At 50.4% G+C, this 14,789-nt stretch overlaps 1 protein-coding gene across 5 annotated transcripts in view; it reads left to right on the forward strand.

The window, feature by feature from the left end:
* The window catches only part of SEC16A (SEC16 homolog A, endoplasmic reticulum export factor), a 34,962-nt gene that overhangs the window by 17,523 nt on the left and 2,650 nt on the right, over window positions 1–14,789 (forward strand). For 2 of the 5 annotated variants that reach the window (XM_063081829.1, XM_063081828.1), the window contains exons 11-30: window positions 15–260; window positions 1,474–1,571; window positions 1,948–2,029; window positions 2,222–2,339; window positions 2,469–2,580; window positions 2,780–2,885; window positions 3,821–3,961; window positions 4,960–5,073; window positions 5,352–5,520; window positions 6,427–6,672; window positions 6,976–7,058; window positions 8,053–8,196; window positions 9,764–9,841; window positions 10,038–10,094; window positions 10,242–10,353; window positions 10,800–10,937; window positions 11,179–11,273; window positions 12,187–12,264; window positions 12,754–12,813; window positions 13,660–13,737. In XM_063081829.1, the coding sequence (XP_062937899.1) occupies window positions 15–260; window positions 1,474–1,571; window positions 1,948–2,029; window positions 2,222–2,339; window positions 2,469–2,580; window positions 2,780–2,885; window positions 3,821–3,961; window positions 4,960–5,073; window positions 5,352–5,520; window positions 6,427–6,672; window positions 6,976–7,058; window positions 8,053–8,196; window positions 9,764–9,841; window positions 10,038–10,094; window positions 10,242–10,353; window positions 10,800–10,937; window positions 11,179–11,273; window positions 12,187–12,264; window positions 12,754–12,813; window positions 13,660–13,737 (2,355 nt within the window). The remainder of the gene's footprint in view (window positions 1–14; window positions 261–1,473; window positions 1,572–1,947; window positions 2,030–2,221; window positions 2,340–2,468; window positions 2,581–2,779; window positions 2,886–3,820; window positions 3,962–4,959; window positions 5,074–5,351; window positions 5,521–6,426; window positions 6,673–6,975; window positions 7,059–8,052; window positions 8,197–9,763; window positions 9,842–10,037; window positions 10,095–10,241; window positions 10,354–10,799; window positions 10,938–11,178; window positions 11,274–12,186; window positions 12,265–12,753; window positions 12,814–13,659; window positions 13,738–14,789) is intronic. The other 3 variants (XM_063081830.1, XM_063081831.1, XM_063081832.1) reach the window with 3 other exon arrangements.

Raw genomic sequence — 14,789 nt, forward strand, 5'->3', positions numbered from 1 at the left:
TCCTGGCCTCACAGACCGTGGTGGGGACAGACATTGCCGAGCTTTTGTTACGAGACCACAAAACAGTCTGGCTTCCCGGGAAGTCTCCCAATGAGGCAAACCTAATTGACTTCACCAATGAGGCCGTGGAGCACGTGGAAGAGGAGCAATCTGGGGAGGCCCAGCTCTCGTTTCTCACTGACAGTCCAACAGCCACGACTAACAAGCTTGAGAAAGAAACCGAGAGGTTCCGAGAGCTGCTGCTTTATGGCCGTAAAAAGGTGAGCAGTTCCTATATTCACAGAACCCAGACGTGTCCCCGGTGTCCGCCATGTGGGGTTTGGATGCCGGACATGGTGGTAGGGAGGGATGGTCCTCTCTGGAGCACCTGTGCTATTACGCAGTGTCGTGGGTCTCACTGTTGATGACAGGTATCTGGCCCCACGTGTCGTCATCTTTCTGAAGGTATCAATAGTGGTTTTCTTCCAAACACCACCAGTGTCCAGGACATGAATGTTCAGTTTTCAGTCATTCGCCAAGTGCGCTATTGAGCACAGGTGCTGTGCACACTGCATCTCAGGGGTACGGATGTGCCTAAGATGGAGCTGACCTGTTCTCATAAAGCTGGGTGCAGTTCTCAGCCCCTGAGCTGGTGGGTCGGGAGCTGGGAGGCCATGCCATGTACAAGTGGTTGTACCGTGGACCTTCACTCTGGTTGTGCAGGGTGGTAGGAGGGGCTGAGACTGAGCTTGCTCTGGGCTAGTGTCCAGAGGATGAGCGTGGGGGGAGGGAGGGCTGGAGTGGTCCTGGGGAGACAGTGTGCACAGGAGGGATAAGTTGGGGGAAGATGTCCCGTCCCAGTCGTGCTGGGGTGAGAGGCCAGCCACACTGGTGACATGGCTCTGCATGGCAGGGACATCTCCAGGCCCAGAGTTCTCTGTACTGCTATGTCATGACAAACTCAGAAAGCTTGTGGATGGTCAATATGATTTTAATATAGACACTTCACAACTGGTGGAAATCATAACCTGTGGGCCTTCATGAACATCTGCCTCTCGCAGTACTGCTGCCTCCTGGCAGAAGTTCTGAGTTGTTCCCCAGGTGACTCCCCCATGGGAGGCTGCGTTAGTGAGGTGCCAGCTGGGTTGAGAAGACATTCCTCGTGTGCCATCTGGGTTGGGGAGTTGACGCCTGGGTGACATTTTCTCACAGGGACAGCACCATGTGAATGTGTGTCCCTGTGTGTGATGAATGTGCTCGTTCTTCCTGCTGAATGTGGACACAGAGGCCACATACATCTACAGAGACCTATTACCATAGGGACTTTGAAACACTGCTTTTTCTTGAATCTCAACAATGGCATGTGGGCTTTTGAGGCCTTTGGCTCACTTATGTCTCAGCCTGCCGCCGCTCCTGTCTCCTTGCCTGTCTGTGCCTGACACCGCGTGGCCCATTGCCACTGACAATTCATGTAACTCCTGAAATGCTTTTCAGGATGCTTTAGAGTCTGCAATGAAAAATGGTTTATGGGGTCACGCTCTGCTGCTTGCAAGTAAGATGGACAGCCGGACGCATGCTCGAGTCATGACCAGGTAAAGAGCCTCGCTGCCTTGCCTTGTCCACTTGCAGGGCCTTGTCAGCCTTCTGCACCCACAGGCGTCATCATTGACAGCTGTCACTGTCCAGCAGACTCCTAGGCTTACCGGACCCTCTTGCTTGAGTTTTCTTGCTGAGGGATTTCTTTTTAAATTTTAATTAATTATGTGATTTTTAACACTTTCTATAAAATCTCAGTGAATTCCATAGTCTTCCTTTTTTACAGCTTTTTTTTTTTATAAAAGGGGTATTGAGATATGTGTACTTTGTCTAGGTTAAACATTAGTCTAATTGAATAGAGGGGCTGAGATGAGAATTTTTTTTTTTTTAACTGAACCAGAGTTAGATCTTTCTATCTTTACATCTTCCCAGGTTTGCCAACAGTCTTCCAATCAATGACCCTCTGCAGACAGTTTACCAGCTCATGTCCGGGCGAATGCCTGCTGCGTCCACGGTAAGCAGGTTCTCAGGATGACAGTGGTGGGCTCCGTGTTCAGCATGGTGTGTGCTCTTGTGCAGATGTCATCAGGGGACAGGAGGCTTGGTTCTTCCTCCTGCTGTCTCAGTGTGCTTGCTGAGCTCAGCACGGGAACCTGACAGGGTGCACTGCCAGGGCTAAGCCCTGCTTTGTCTTCTCTCACTTCAGTGCTGTGGAGATGAGAAGTGGGGCGACTGGAGGCCGCACCTTGCCATGGTTCTGTCCAACCTGAGCCACAGTGTGGATGTAGAGGCCAGGGCGATGGTTACGATGGGCGACACGCTCGGTAAATTGGGCTGAGGCTGCGAGCTGAGGCCTCCTTGTGGGTCCAGCGGGTTTGGGGTGTGTCCTGTCAGCACCTTTGAGTTCTGTGAGAGTCCCCTCACCCACCGGGGCCTGTGTTGTGTCTCTGCAGCTTCAAAGGGTCTCTTGGATGCTGCGCACTTTTGCTACCTTATGGCCCAGGTTGGATTTGGGGTTTATACAAAGAAAACTGCAAAACTTGTCTTAATTGGATCAAATCACAGGTAAGGATTCAAGTAAGGGAGGTAGTGTGTGTTTTCCTTTAAAAAGAACAACATTCCTCACCTTCAGTTAATTCGGCAGTGGCTGGTCTCGTGTCTTTATTGGTCACATGGTGGGACACACTTTTGGGTGGTTTTCTCCACGTTGATTATGCAAACAGTGGCTGCCTTTTCAAATTAGAATAATTCATTTCCTCAACAGTTTGCCATTTTTAAAGTTTGCAACCAACGAAGCCATTCAGAGGACAGAAGCCTATGAGTATGCTCAGTCCCTGGGGGCCCACACCTGCTCCTTGCCTGGCTTCCAGGTGAGTGGGGGTGACACTGCTCGCCGCTTCCGGAGTGCTTGGTAGTCTGTAGCTTTTGTTGTTTTGGTTTTTTGATTTTTTTTTTTTCTTGGCAACTGGCCAGTATGGGGATCCAAACCCTTGACCTTGGTGTTTTAACACCGTGCTCTAACCAACTGAGCTAATTGGCCAGCCCAGTTTTTTGAATTCTTATGGAAAAAAATGATGGGTTTTTGGGGGGAATCTTCTTGGGAGGTATTTGATTATAATGCTCAAAAACTAAACCATATCGAATTGAGGATTTTTGTTTGCATTTTAGTTCTTAATATTTTCAGTATTAAAGACCTTGGGTACTTGATTTCATACGTACTTTTACCTGAGCTATTTTTAATATTTGGGAGTGTGTTATGTGACCTATTATTGTGTCTGTGTTTGTATAAAATATATACAGGTTGAGCATTTCTTATCCGAAATGTTTGGGACCAGAGGTGTTTTGGGTTTTGGACTTTTTTGGATTTAGTAATATTTGGAGGAAGCATGAGGTGAGCGTCCCTATTTGAAAACGCAAAGTGCTCCAGTGAGCATTTCGTTGGAGCGTCATGTCAGCGCTCACAAGTTTCAGATATTGGAGCATTTCAGGTTTCAGATTTCAGGTTTTTGGGACACTCAAGCTGTGTGGAATAAAGTGTTCGTGGAGAATGTGGTATGGTTTGTGGGTGTCTCGCTGAGCCGTGGCTCTTGTTGTGAGCCTAGAGGCTGTTAAAGGTGTTGAAGGGGATGCAGAGTGAGTTTCTAAGACACTCAGTTGTTCACTTTGATCTTAAAATATCTCAGTGAATGGGGACTAGTACGGTTATTGGCAGGCAGAGAGGGTGCGATGATGAAACATCCAGACTAAGTCACAGTTCCCAGGGTGATGTTAGTTCACAGGACGCCAAGCTTTGTTTCTGTTTTAGGTTTTTAAATTCATCTACTCTTGCCGCCTGGCTGAAATGGGGCTGGCCACGCAGGCCTTCCACTACTGCGAAGTGATTGCTAAGAGCATCCTGACGCAGCCCACCCAGTGCTCCCCAGTGCTGATCGGCCAGCTGATCCAGGTGTGTCTCTGAGGGCCTCTCATGTCACTTTACTGACTGTGGGGCGACGTGGACCATCGGGTTTGCTGGACTTGGCCGTGCCATGAAGATTTGGACACACGTCACAGTAGACACTTGGAACCTGCTTCTGGGGTGAATTAAGGTGCCTAGATGTTCTTGAGCAGGGATTTTGTGTTTTACATCCTAGCACAGGAGTTTTACAGCTTCAGAATGAGAAAGCACCCCTTCTCCAGGTGATTCTCCTTTTGAAGTGATTTAGTCTGATGGGTAAGATCATAAGCTTCTGGAGTCCAGCAGCCTGGGCTGAGTCCTGGCTGGGCTCCTGCCAGCCTAGGTTTCTTTGAAGTGGACTTTGAAGTGGACACAGTGAGCCTGGCTGTCAGGAGCTGTGCCCTGAATGGGCACAGAAAGCCCTCTGTCACACACGGCCTCACCAGGGTGTCCCCTCATCCCAGTAGCTTCATTTTTTACACTGTTCTCGTGTGATACCTAAAAAAGTGTATTGTTACGGGAATTTTTAGATGTATGTAAGAACGTAGAGAACAGTAACTAGTGAGTTCGTGTGTCGTCCAGCCCAGCAGTCGCCACACAGGCCACACCTGTCTCACTTGCACCCTGCTGCCCCCACCCAGTCAGAGAGTGAACACACTCCTGGGTCAGCTCAGCAGTTTAATGCATGAAATTAAGTCTGTGTGATCAGATGATGGTTGCAGGCAAGGCCTGTCCTGGGCAGTTCCCAGTATTTCCGACTCCCCTGCATGTAGGCTGATAGGTCGCTGTAGTGAATGCCAGGCTGCAAGCTCTTTCTGATCACCTGCATCATCTGTTTCGGGTATGTCACATGAGCATACTTTAGAAACACGTAGCTAATTAAAACTTTATCTCCAATTTAACGTTGAAGCTACATTTGTTCCAGAGCATGATAGTTTTGAAAACCGTTTCATTGCATTGCCATCGCCTGGTGGTTACTGGGGGCCTTTGTTTCTCATTGTTTCTAGGTAGCTTCTCAGTTGCGGCTCTTTGATTCTCAACTGAAAGAGAAGCCAGAAGAGGAGTCCTTGATGGAGCCTTCCTGGTTGACTCACCTGCGCCAGGTGGAGAGGCAGATCAAGGTATAGCATCTGCTTCTGCGTCAAAACAGCCTAGTCTTAGGACTTGGCACGGAGACATTTGAAAAGGTGGTTTGTGTCCCTCTTCTCACACGGAAGACTTTTGATCTAAGCACTGTACTTTTGGAAGTGTGCATGTTGTTAGAATTTCCTAATTCCCCAGAAGGGGCATCAGATGGCCTATGCCCTGCTGCTGGAGATGGGGTGGGGGAAGATAGCCAGCAGGGCAGCTTCTGGCCTCTTCGACACGCTCCCCAGCATGGGGCTTTGCTCTTGTTCAGGATGGAGCCTTCCCCCAGCAGTGTCCCAGCACGCCGTGCTCTGAGGTGGAGCAGTCAGACGGTCCAGGACCCGGTCAGCCCGTGGCTCTGGGGACAGACAACCCACTGCTGGCGCTGCCCGTGCCAAGCCCCGAGATTTTGAGCCAGGGTGTGCGGCTGCTGCCATCAGGTGAGCCTGTGCCCCTTTTTCAGCAACTGCTTCTGATCACGGGACGTGTCTATTTTGCTGCCAGGGGACTTGAGGAGACACTTTGCTCCTACCCAGTGGTGTTGAGGATTCTTCATTCTTCTCCTGTTTCCTTTTGTGCTTCCTCCTGTGTGAGCCCATCAGCCCTCGTGGCTGTAGATGTCCGTGGCTGACGATGCTGGCACTCCCATCTCCAGCCCGCCCCCTGCCTCCATGGCCTCCCACTTGCTTCTCAAGGAGCCCTTTGAGTATGTCGTGTCCCAGCCAGGGCTCCCGACATGCCCACCCTCATGCTGCTTCTCCCAGTGTGTCCTGTCTCAGGGAAGGCGCCTCATTCTTCCAGGAGCTGGGGTCCAAACCTCTTCCTTTTGCACACACACCTAGTCTGCCCATTAGTCTTGTCCACACAGCCTGCACCCTCAGCCGGCTCCACCCTTGGTGCCCTGCCCCTTGCACAGGCGAGCACCACCTTCCCCACCCACTCATGCTTCAGCCTGGGCCCTCCAGGGGTCCCTATCATACCCAAGGATAGGACAGGGCCTCACAGCGGCCCACAGGCCCCGCCACCCCTGGCCTCGTGCACTGCCCTCCACTTTTGCATTCAGATGACTCCCGACTCCAGCCACTGCCATACTGCACATCCTCCCTGTCTGACATCCGCTCCTTGTCCACAAACTCCTGGTCGCCACCCCCGCTTGACTGCTCTCCTTCGCTTTCATTCAGTCTCCTTACTTGGTCCCTCCACCCCCACCCCCAATCAGGACTCCAAAAGAAATATGGCAAAACCACTTGTGATCAGTGAGTGTGCTTAGTTTATACCAGGCAGCTCCTTCAAGTGACCAGAGGTAACCTCGGTAACCATAGACTTCCTCTCACTGTCCTGTACAGCTCCACAGACGCTCCCCGACAGCCAGCTGGCCAGCTTTGTCAGTGTGCCGACGTTCCCAGTGCTGCCGCCCCCAGGTCCCCTGGAGCCGGGTCCTGTCTATGGACCCCCAGGTTCTGCACTTGGCTACCCAGAGCCCCCCAGGCCTGATCCTGCAGCTCTGTACCCAGGGTCTGGCCTACCACCTGCTGCACCAGGTCTCCAGGAACACGGACACCTGCGGCAGGAGTACAGGGGCCAGGACCCAGGTGAGTCTCCAGGCAGTCCTTCTGAATTCCTTGTGAGATGCTAGTGAAAGTTATGAACTTCTGTCCAGAACTTGGATTTGGTGGATCTGATTTGTGCCTATCTGTCTGTTTGGACAAAGCAAAACATAGGCCTAGCTTTAAAAAATAAAATAATTTCCACATGTTTGGTGTAATTTTCAATCTCGGTTTCTGGAAACAAGGCCAGGTGGTGGGCCCAGCAGAAGCTGGCATACCTCTGGGCTTGTGCGTTCTGTTTGTGTCCAGCAGCGCTGAGATGACGGTCACTCTCTCTTCCATTGACAGGAGTAATGCCACAGGGGTCACCTGTTAGGAACTCACTTCCTGAGCTAAGCGAAGAGGATTTTGGTGGAAAATTTGCAAATCTGGTACTTTCCCACGTTTTCTAGAACTTTTTGTTTTCCGTAAAGTTCGCTGAGTAGGTATCTGAGCTCCTTACTTTTCCATTGTCAGAAGAAAAATAATGAAGATTGCAAACATGTAAAGTGCTTCTGAAATAGCTTTAATCCTTGAAACACGAGTTTGTGAGAACACTGGTGAGGAAAGACGGGGGGAAAGAGAACTCAGTGGTGTGAAAACAGTTACTTTAAGTAGAAGAAATTCCCCAAAATAATGAAATTACTTTAATTTTTCTAAAAGGGAGAACTTCCCTGATTTCTGCACCTCTTTTTCCACAATAGAATCCATAGCATTTTCACTGGTTTTCTGAAATTGAGATTCATTTTGTCAGATGTGTTTGTCTTGAATACCTCTTCTGTTTACTCTGATCCCAACTGGGAGGGGCAAATGCTTCTACACAAACTGCATTCTGGAGCCTTCTTAGTAGACGCCCGGCTCTTTGTGGCGTCCCGTCAGTGGGCGGTTGCAGCACTTTGAGCTCTCTCATTGTGTGCTCTACCATTTGAAGTAATCTGTCTCTGAAAAAGCAGAAATGAGGGTTTAACTGCTTTGAAAGCAGTGTCTTAATGCAGGAATAAATGTTTTTAAAAGCCGTTTTATCTTCTAAGGTGCACACTGCCTGGCTCTAGTCAAGTTCGTTCTCAGTGCGTACACAGAGTCCATTTCTTCCAGCCAGTGAACCCTCTGCATGCCAGTCACATTCTGAGCACTGGGATACTCTGGCAGTATTGCTTGCAAAGCATGGGCTGGTCTTTCCCTCCTCGGACCCTGCACGAGGCTCCAGAGCCCCCACGGCAGGGGTTGCTTCTACTGGCCCCTCCCGGCTCTTCTCTGGTCACAGGGGGCATCTGACCAATCAGTGAGGTTTAAGGGATCACTCCTGGGGAGGTGCCTGCCCTGCTCTCCTTTGGTTGTTGCACGAGGAGCCCTGGGAGAGCCTGTACCTGCATTGCCTTGGGACAGGACTCCTCGAGGACGGTGCAGGACTCTGAGAGCCCCCCAGGGTGGGATTGTGCTGACTCGGGTTTGACGCAGCCTCCTCCATCTCTGGCACCCGCTCCTGAAACGAAGAGCCCCACACAAGTAGTCAAGCGAGAGGCAAAGAAGGTAAGGCGCGGCCTGGGCCGGCTCCATGTGGTGGGCGGGCACTGCGTGTGCTCTGGGCAGAAGGCTCAGCCCCAGGCTGTGTTCTCGTGGGGGAGGCGAAGAGAAGGCGTTAGCAAGGTCTGATCATTTTTTTGAGGTGCGATATACATAGTCTAGTATGTAAAGCGTACCACAGGTTGATGAGCGTTCACATGTTTGTACATGTGTGTGCAGCTCCCAGGTCAGTGTGGACGCCTCAGACTCCCATAGGGTGGCTGCAGATGGTCATCCATCCCTCCTTATTGTCGTACAGTAATATACGTGTGTGTCATGGCTCTGTTTACCCTTTCTCACAATGTCGCATGAGCGTTCTCATCTGTCTTTTGGTGGGTGCACATACTCATTTCTCTTGGGCATGTGCTTGGGAGTGCTTTAGGTGGTGCTGCTAAACAGTGCTCCTAAATGGGTGCGCCGAGTTACATGAGCAGCGGAGCCTCACGCTCTGGTTATTTCCCATCTTCACTGGCACTGGGCACTGCTGGTCCTTGGCACTGGGCACTGCTGGTCCTTGGCACTGTAGCCGTTCTGCGGGGGTCGGTGCCACTTCATGAGGCTTGCTGTGCATTTCCCTGATGAGTCACGATGCTGAGCCCCTTCTAGTATGTGCGCTACCATCTCTGCTCTTGCGTGCGGGGCTTGTTCAAGGCTCGTTCATTTTTTAGTCGGGTTGTCTGATGAGGTACAGCCATCCTTTCTGTACTGTGGACGCACTTCTCGTTAGATATGTGGACCTTGAATGTCTTCCCTGGCTGCAGACTGCCTTTGTGATGGCATTTGGTGAGGAACATAGTTCTTCATTTTAATAGAGTCCAGCTTATCAGTTTTTCCTTTTATGGCTTGTGTCTTGCAAATAAACACAAATTTCATTCAGATGTGTGTAGTTATGAGGTGACACCTGACACTCAGACAGGTCCAAGGCAGCGCGGCAGGCCTCCCCAGGCACTGGATGGCTCCTCAGTGGAAGCCAGAGAGGCAGGACCAAGTCCCCCTTTTTTGGTAGAAATGAAGGACAGCATGCGATGAATAAAGCAAATTTCCTGCTACCTGGATTCTCCCAGAAGGGATACACACAGAGAGACTGTCGTGAGGGGCCCAGGCAGACCTCCCTGCCCTGCTTCACTCCTCCCATTGGGGAGGGTGTCAGAGGCCTCATTTGTTGGTATTATGACATAAAAAGCTCCTAAAGGCATATTATTCTCATTTTTTAAAAAATTACAGTAAAAACATAAATATAAAATTTGCCATCTTAACCGTCTCTTAAGTGCACAGTTCAGCAGCATTAAGCACATTTACAGTGTTGCGCAGCCATCACTGCCTCCACCCACAGAGCTCTTTCATCTGCTCAGACTGAAACTCTGTCCCCATGAAACACCAGCTCCCCAGCCCCTGCAACCCCCACTCCACTTCCTGTCTCGATCTGGCTGCTCTCGGGACTTCATAGAAGGGGACCAAACAGTGTCTGTCTGTGTCTGGATTATTTCTTTGAGCATAATGTCCTCAAGGTTGTTCTCATGGTTTTTATATGTAGAGTGAATCGTGGTTCTCTCGTTGGCTGTCTGGGAAAAGGAGGACGGAAGCCTACCTGCCAGATGACAAGGACAAGTCGGTGAGCGTTGGGAGGTGTGGCGTGGTGGCGTTTTCACGTGTGTGTGTCTCTGGTTGTTTGTACGGTGTGTTTCAGATTCAGAACAGACCTGAATAGGTGTGTTTTGAAGTTTTAAAGTGTCATCATTAATCAGATTCTAATGCTGTTTAGCTTCAGTCTGCTGACGTTTTTTCTTTGCCTTTTAAAATCTTGGCAGATTGTTTGGGATGAGAAGAAGAACCAGTGGGTGAATCTAAATGAGCCGGAAGAGGAGGTGAGTTGTCACGTCAGGCACCTGCTGAGAGTGGGGGGAGCCTTGCTTGGGCATCTGGGCGCTCCTGCTGTGGAGTCTGAGCTGCGGGAAGCCCCTGGGGGCTCCAGGGCTGCTGAGTGGTCTCTGAAGCTGCTTCTCCCTCTGCAGAAGAAGGCACCACCCCCACCTCCAACATCGCTTCCCAAGGCCCCGCAAGCTGCTCCCCCCGGCCCCGCGGGGCCTCCCAGATCCTCCGTGAACATGTTTTCTAGAAAAGCAGGTAACAAAGTCACACCAGAAATCAGTTTGTGTGGGTAATGTATGTGTCCCACAGATCCCCCAGAGTTTAGCTGTTGTATCATGTGTTGGGTGGTAGTTTGTCACATTACAGAAGATAATGTTAGTTTTGTGAAGATGAATCCTTGTGGGGAAGGTTCCAGTTCTCCAGAGCATTAAGACATTCCTCAGTCCTAGACCGTCTATACGGATGACCTGCAGGGACAGAAGTGTCCTATCAATCAGAAAAGCAGCACTGGCAACATTATGGCAAAAGATGGGAGCCTTCCCCCAGGGGCAGAAGCCCAAACAAGTGTGCTCCAGAGAGAGGTGCCCTCCTCACGGTGGGCCTGTGGGGCATGCAGGTTTGCGTTTCTTCTGCCACAGTGAAGACAGCTGTGTGGAAGCTGGAGGTCATTGGCCTGAACTTGCTTCCCTCCCCCTTTGTAGCTGGAACCAGAGCTCGCTACGTTGACATCTTAAACCCAAGCGGGACCCAGCGGAGTGAACCGGCTCTTGCTCCTGCAGATTTTTTTGCTCCACTGGCCCAGCTCCCAATTCCTTCTAACTTGTTCATACCGAACCCAGGTAGGCAGACTAGGAGCAGGCACCTCTGGTTAGCCCTCTAGCTTCCTGACCTTTGGCCTTTTTCCGTGAGCCTCTGGCCTGGCCAGTGTGCAAAGACCCAAGGTTTGTCTCCGCTCCTACTGCTCATTATCCTTTCCTCCCGCGAGTGCACAACACAGACTCTTCCTCTTCAGTTGCTTTAAATGAAAGCCCAGAGGTGTTTTGAGTGGAATGATGGCCTCATAAGCTCTCTCGTTCACAGAGGCAGAAGAGCTACAGTTTGCAGATGGGGCTGGCAGGGAAGGGCAGGCACCAGCAGGGGGTCATGCCAACCCAGAGCCCGCCCTGGAACCCAAGGTGAGCAGAGCACAGCGGGAAAGCGGGGGGCGGTTGGGGATGCACCCGGTGAGAGTGTGCCTGCCCGACTCTTCTGCTTAACCTTCTGCCAGTCAGTATCCAGTGTGTACACAGAATATTCCATCTCGAGTGTTTAAAACTTATGTGTGATAGAGACAGGGAGTAGTGGTTGCCGGGGGCAGGGGCGGGGGAGCTGGTGTTTCATGGGGACACAGTTTCAGTTTGGGAAGATGAAAAAGTTCTGGAGATGGACGGTGGTGGCAGCTGCACAACAGTGAATTCACTTAATGCCACTGAGCTGTGCAGTTAAACATGGTAGAGATGGTAAGTTTTGTTATGTGTATTTTACAACATAAAAAATTTTAAGTTAAAAAAAATTGGAAAAAGAACAAAAAAAAGGAAAAAAATTGGAAAAAATAAAATTACTCTAAGTTAAAAAAAAAAATTACCTTCCAGTAATAAATTTGAAGTATGTTTTTAACCTAAAAAAAAAAACCAGACGAACTCGCATGTGAAATAGAACAGCTTAGAGCATGGATCTAATCCTGAGTTTAATCCTGGTTCCCCGTTCATTAGCTACTTAAAGTGCGGGGCAGTCACTTCTCTAAGCCTCAGTTTTCTCCTCTGTAAAATGGGAATAACACTAGTACCAAGTCATAAGGCTGCTGTGGGGCTTCAGTACAGCCTTGAGAACCGTGCTGGGCATGTGGAAGTTGTTGAGTAAGGACCTGCTGGGGTTTGGATTTCACCTGGAAACACTTTCTTTTCATGATTTCTCACCAAGGAGCATTTACGTGGAAGAGGTCAGTTTGTAACTGGGGCCAGAGAAGAGGTTCAATATTTTTCTGCATTTTGAGAAAGATTTTTAAATTTCCTAGGATTTGGTAGTTGCCCCACTTCTTATTTTTCTCAGCAGGTTTTAAATTCTGCAGTGTTGCCACCTGGTTCTGAACTCCCGCCCTCCAAACCAGAAGGCTCCCAGGGAGGAGAGGTAAGGAGCGGCTCCTAGTAAGCCCATTCCTTTCATGCACGTGGCTTCTTCCTTTAAAAATGTGTGCGATTGAACAGGAAAAGGCAGTTTAGAAATCAAAACAGAAGTGTTGTATTCCTACGGAAAATCGCACTTGTTTTAGCAACAGCGCTCGGGAGCCCAGACAGCATGTGAGGGGTGCCAGTCCTCATCGGTCCAGGGCCTCTCCCCGCAGCACAGCACAGAAGGGTCTTGAATTTCAAGGTGTCCTGGGTGAAGCTGGCTTAGGCTGAGGGCTGGATAGATCCCCCAGCTAATGGCTGTTTCTTAATAAAAACCTTTTGTTAGAGTAGGACTTTAAAGCTGACTCTGGCTTTTTTTCCCATTTGAATTACATGAATTTTAACGGCATCGTAGAGCTGTTTGAAGTGAATCTGACAGCTGAGAGCAGTGACATGTGTGTTGATTTTTATCTGTCTGTGTCTCGTGTGTGTTCTTGCTGTTTTGTAGCTTTCGCGCTGTAGTTCAATGAGTTCGTTGTCACGTGAAGTAAGCCAGCACTTTAATCAGGTACCTGCGGCTGAAGCGCGCCGCCTTTGTCTTTCCTTGGAGAGCGCTGTTGCGGGTGTGCCACGGGCACTGTGCGACTGACGTCACCCCTGTCACTCAGCCATCACACCCCCACAGATGCAGTGTTCCTTTCTTTAAAGGGCCTTAAAGGGTTTCTGTTGTCGAATACCCAGATACATATTGAATTGACCCCAAGAGGTTCATGGTAAATGAGTAGCTTTGTAATTTTGCTCTTTGTGAATTGGTTTTTCAAATGATGGGCCTGGGGCATAGCCTCACCGTTTGAGTGTTCCTGGGTTGGGACACTCCCTCTGAAGGAAGATTTTCTCTTTCTGGTGAAGCCTGAGGAGGCTTTTTTGAGGCCAGTGAGGGCGGCAGTGGCAGCCGTCCTGCTGCGGCCAGTCGGGTGGGCCGTAAAGGAACGCTCCATCTTCTGTGTGTGTCATGGGACCAAGCGTGGTCCACTGGGCTCAGCAGAAAGGCTTGATAGCACATTCTCCCTGCACATTAGAACACTGGGTTTTGTAGCCGATTCTTTAGGTCTGAAGAAATCAAAAAGCCCCGCTAACTGCTTGGGCTGCACTCGTGACGTCCTAGTGCTGTGCGCTCCGTACCTGTGCATGCTCTGGCATCTGGAGCCATTCACTCTGCATGCTGCTTTGATCTTTACTGTTTTTCTATGAACCATTAATAATTAATCCAGTGTTGCAAGAAGTTTCTTCTACCTGCTTCTGTGGCTTATTGAGTATTATAAACCCCTACTTAGAAATAGTGTCTGTATCTGCCATTGAAACACTAAGTGCCGTGCAGTGTGCCTTGCTGAGAGGACTTCTCTGTGCTTCCCAGGCTCCCGGCAGCCACCCCCCTGCAGGGGGGCCCCCCGGGGCAGCTGTGCCCTTCTACAGCCCTGCGCAGTTGGCACAGGTGAGTGAACCCCCTCCCCCACAGGTGACCCTGACTTGCTCACTGTCTTCCTGACCCCAGCTGCTCAGCAAATATTATCCATTTTCTTCCCTGATTCTCCTTTTTTTAATCAGTTGCACACTGCAAGGCTGACGGTCCACAGGTGCATTGTGAGGAGCAGCGACTGCCCTGCTCCCTGTCCCACATCCCCTCACCAGAGGCCCAACTTTGAATTCTCTCAGCCAATGCTGGCACCAGCCACTGTTTATCCCAGCGGCGTCCCTGTTACTGCTTCCTGCCTTTTCAGGTCGGGCATCTTATTCTGGCTTCCCACGAGGAGAGGCGAGCATTTGGCTCTCTGCCCAACCCCCTACCCCACTTACCCCACTCATGCTCCCGGGACTGTGAACACAAGAGTTCGTGGTGATTCCAGAATGATTTTGTTTTTTCCTAGGGTGTAATTTTTAAAACGTGTCAGGTGCATCTCTCATTCAGCCCCAGGCTCTCTGCCCACGCCTGCTGTTCTCAGGGCCATTGAGAGCTGCGCCCCAGCCCTTGGCTTCTGGGCTGTGCATAGCTCTCCTCTCAGGCCATTTCTTCCCCCTTGTTTTGGGGACTTGGGTCTCTCCTGAGTGGATCCCCTGGCTCTGGAATCCCTTGTTACCTTTCTTGGTGAATCCATTTGTCCTGGTGACGCACGTCCTCCGTAGCCTCTTAACAGCAAGGTGTGCAGAGGTGAATGTATGGCGACCCTTGGACCTGAAAATGCCTTTATTCTGCTGGTGTATCTGCTGACTGTGTAGGCAGAAGTCTTGTTCTTCAGAATCACAAGCAGTTTTACCATTTTCCCGTGCCCCCTGTTGTGACTCCAGGACTCATTCTGCCCACAGCTCTTCTCAGTGCCCTCCTTGATGCCGTCTGTCGCCTGCCAGGGCTGCCATCTGTCGCAGGACCTGGCGTTTTGTGCCACCATGTGCAGGCTGGGGCCCCTCCCTCCCACATGCTGGCCGTGGGCTGAGCTCGGGCACTTCACTGGGACACTTTCTTTTGGCTTCCCACAATGGGAATGTTTT

This window comes from Cynocephalus volans, chromosome 17 (genome assembly GCF_027409185.1).
Source record: "Cynocephalus volans isolate mCynVol1 chromosome 17, mCynVol1.pri, whole genome shotgun sequence".
Lineage (NCBI taxonomy): Eukaryota > Metazoa > Chordata > Mammalia > Dermoptera > Cynocephalidae > Cynocephalus > Cynocephalus volans.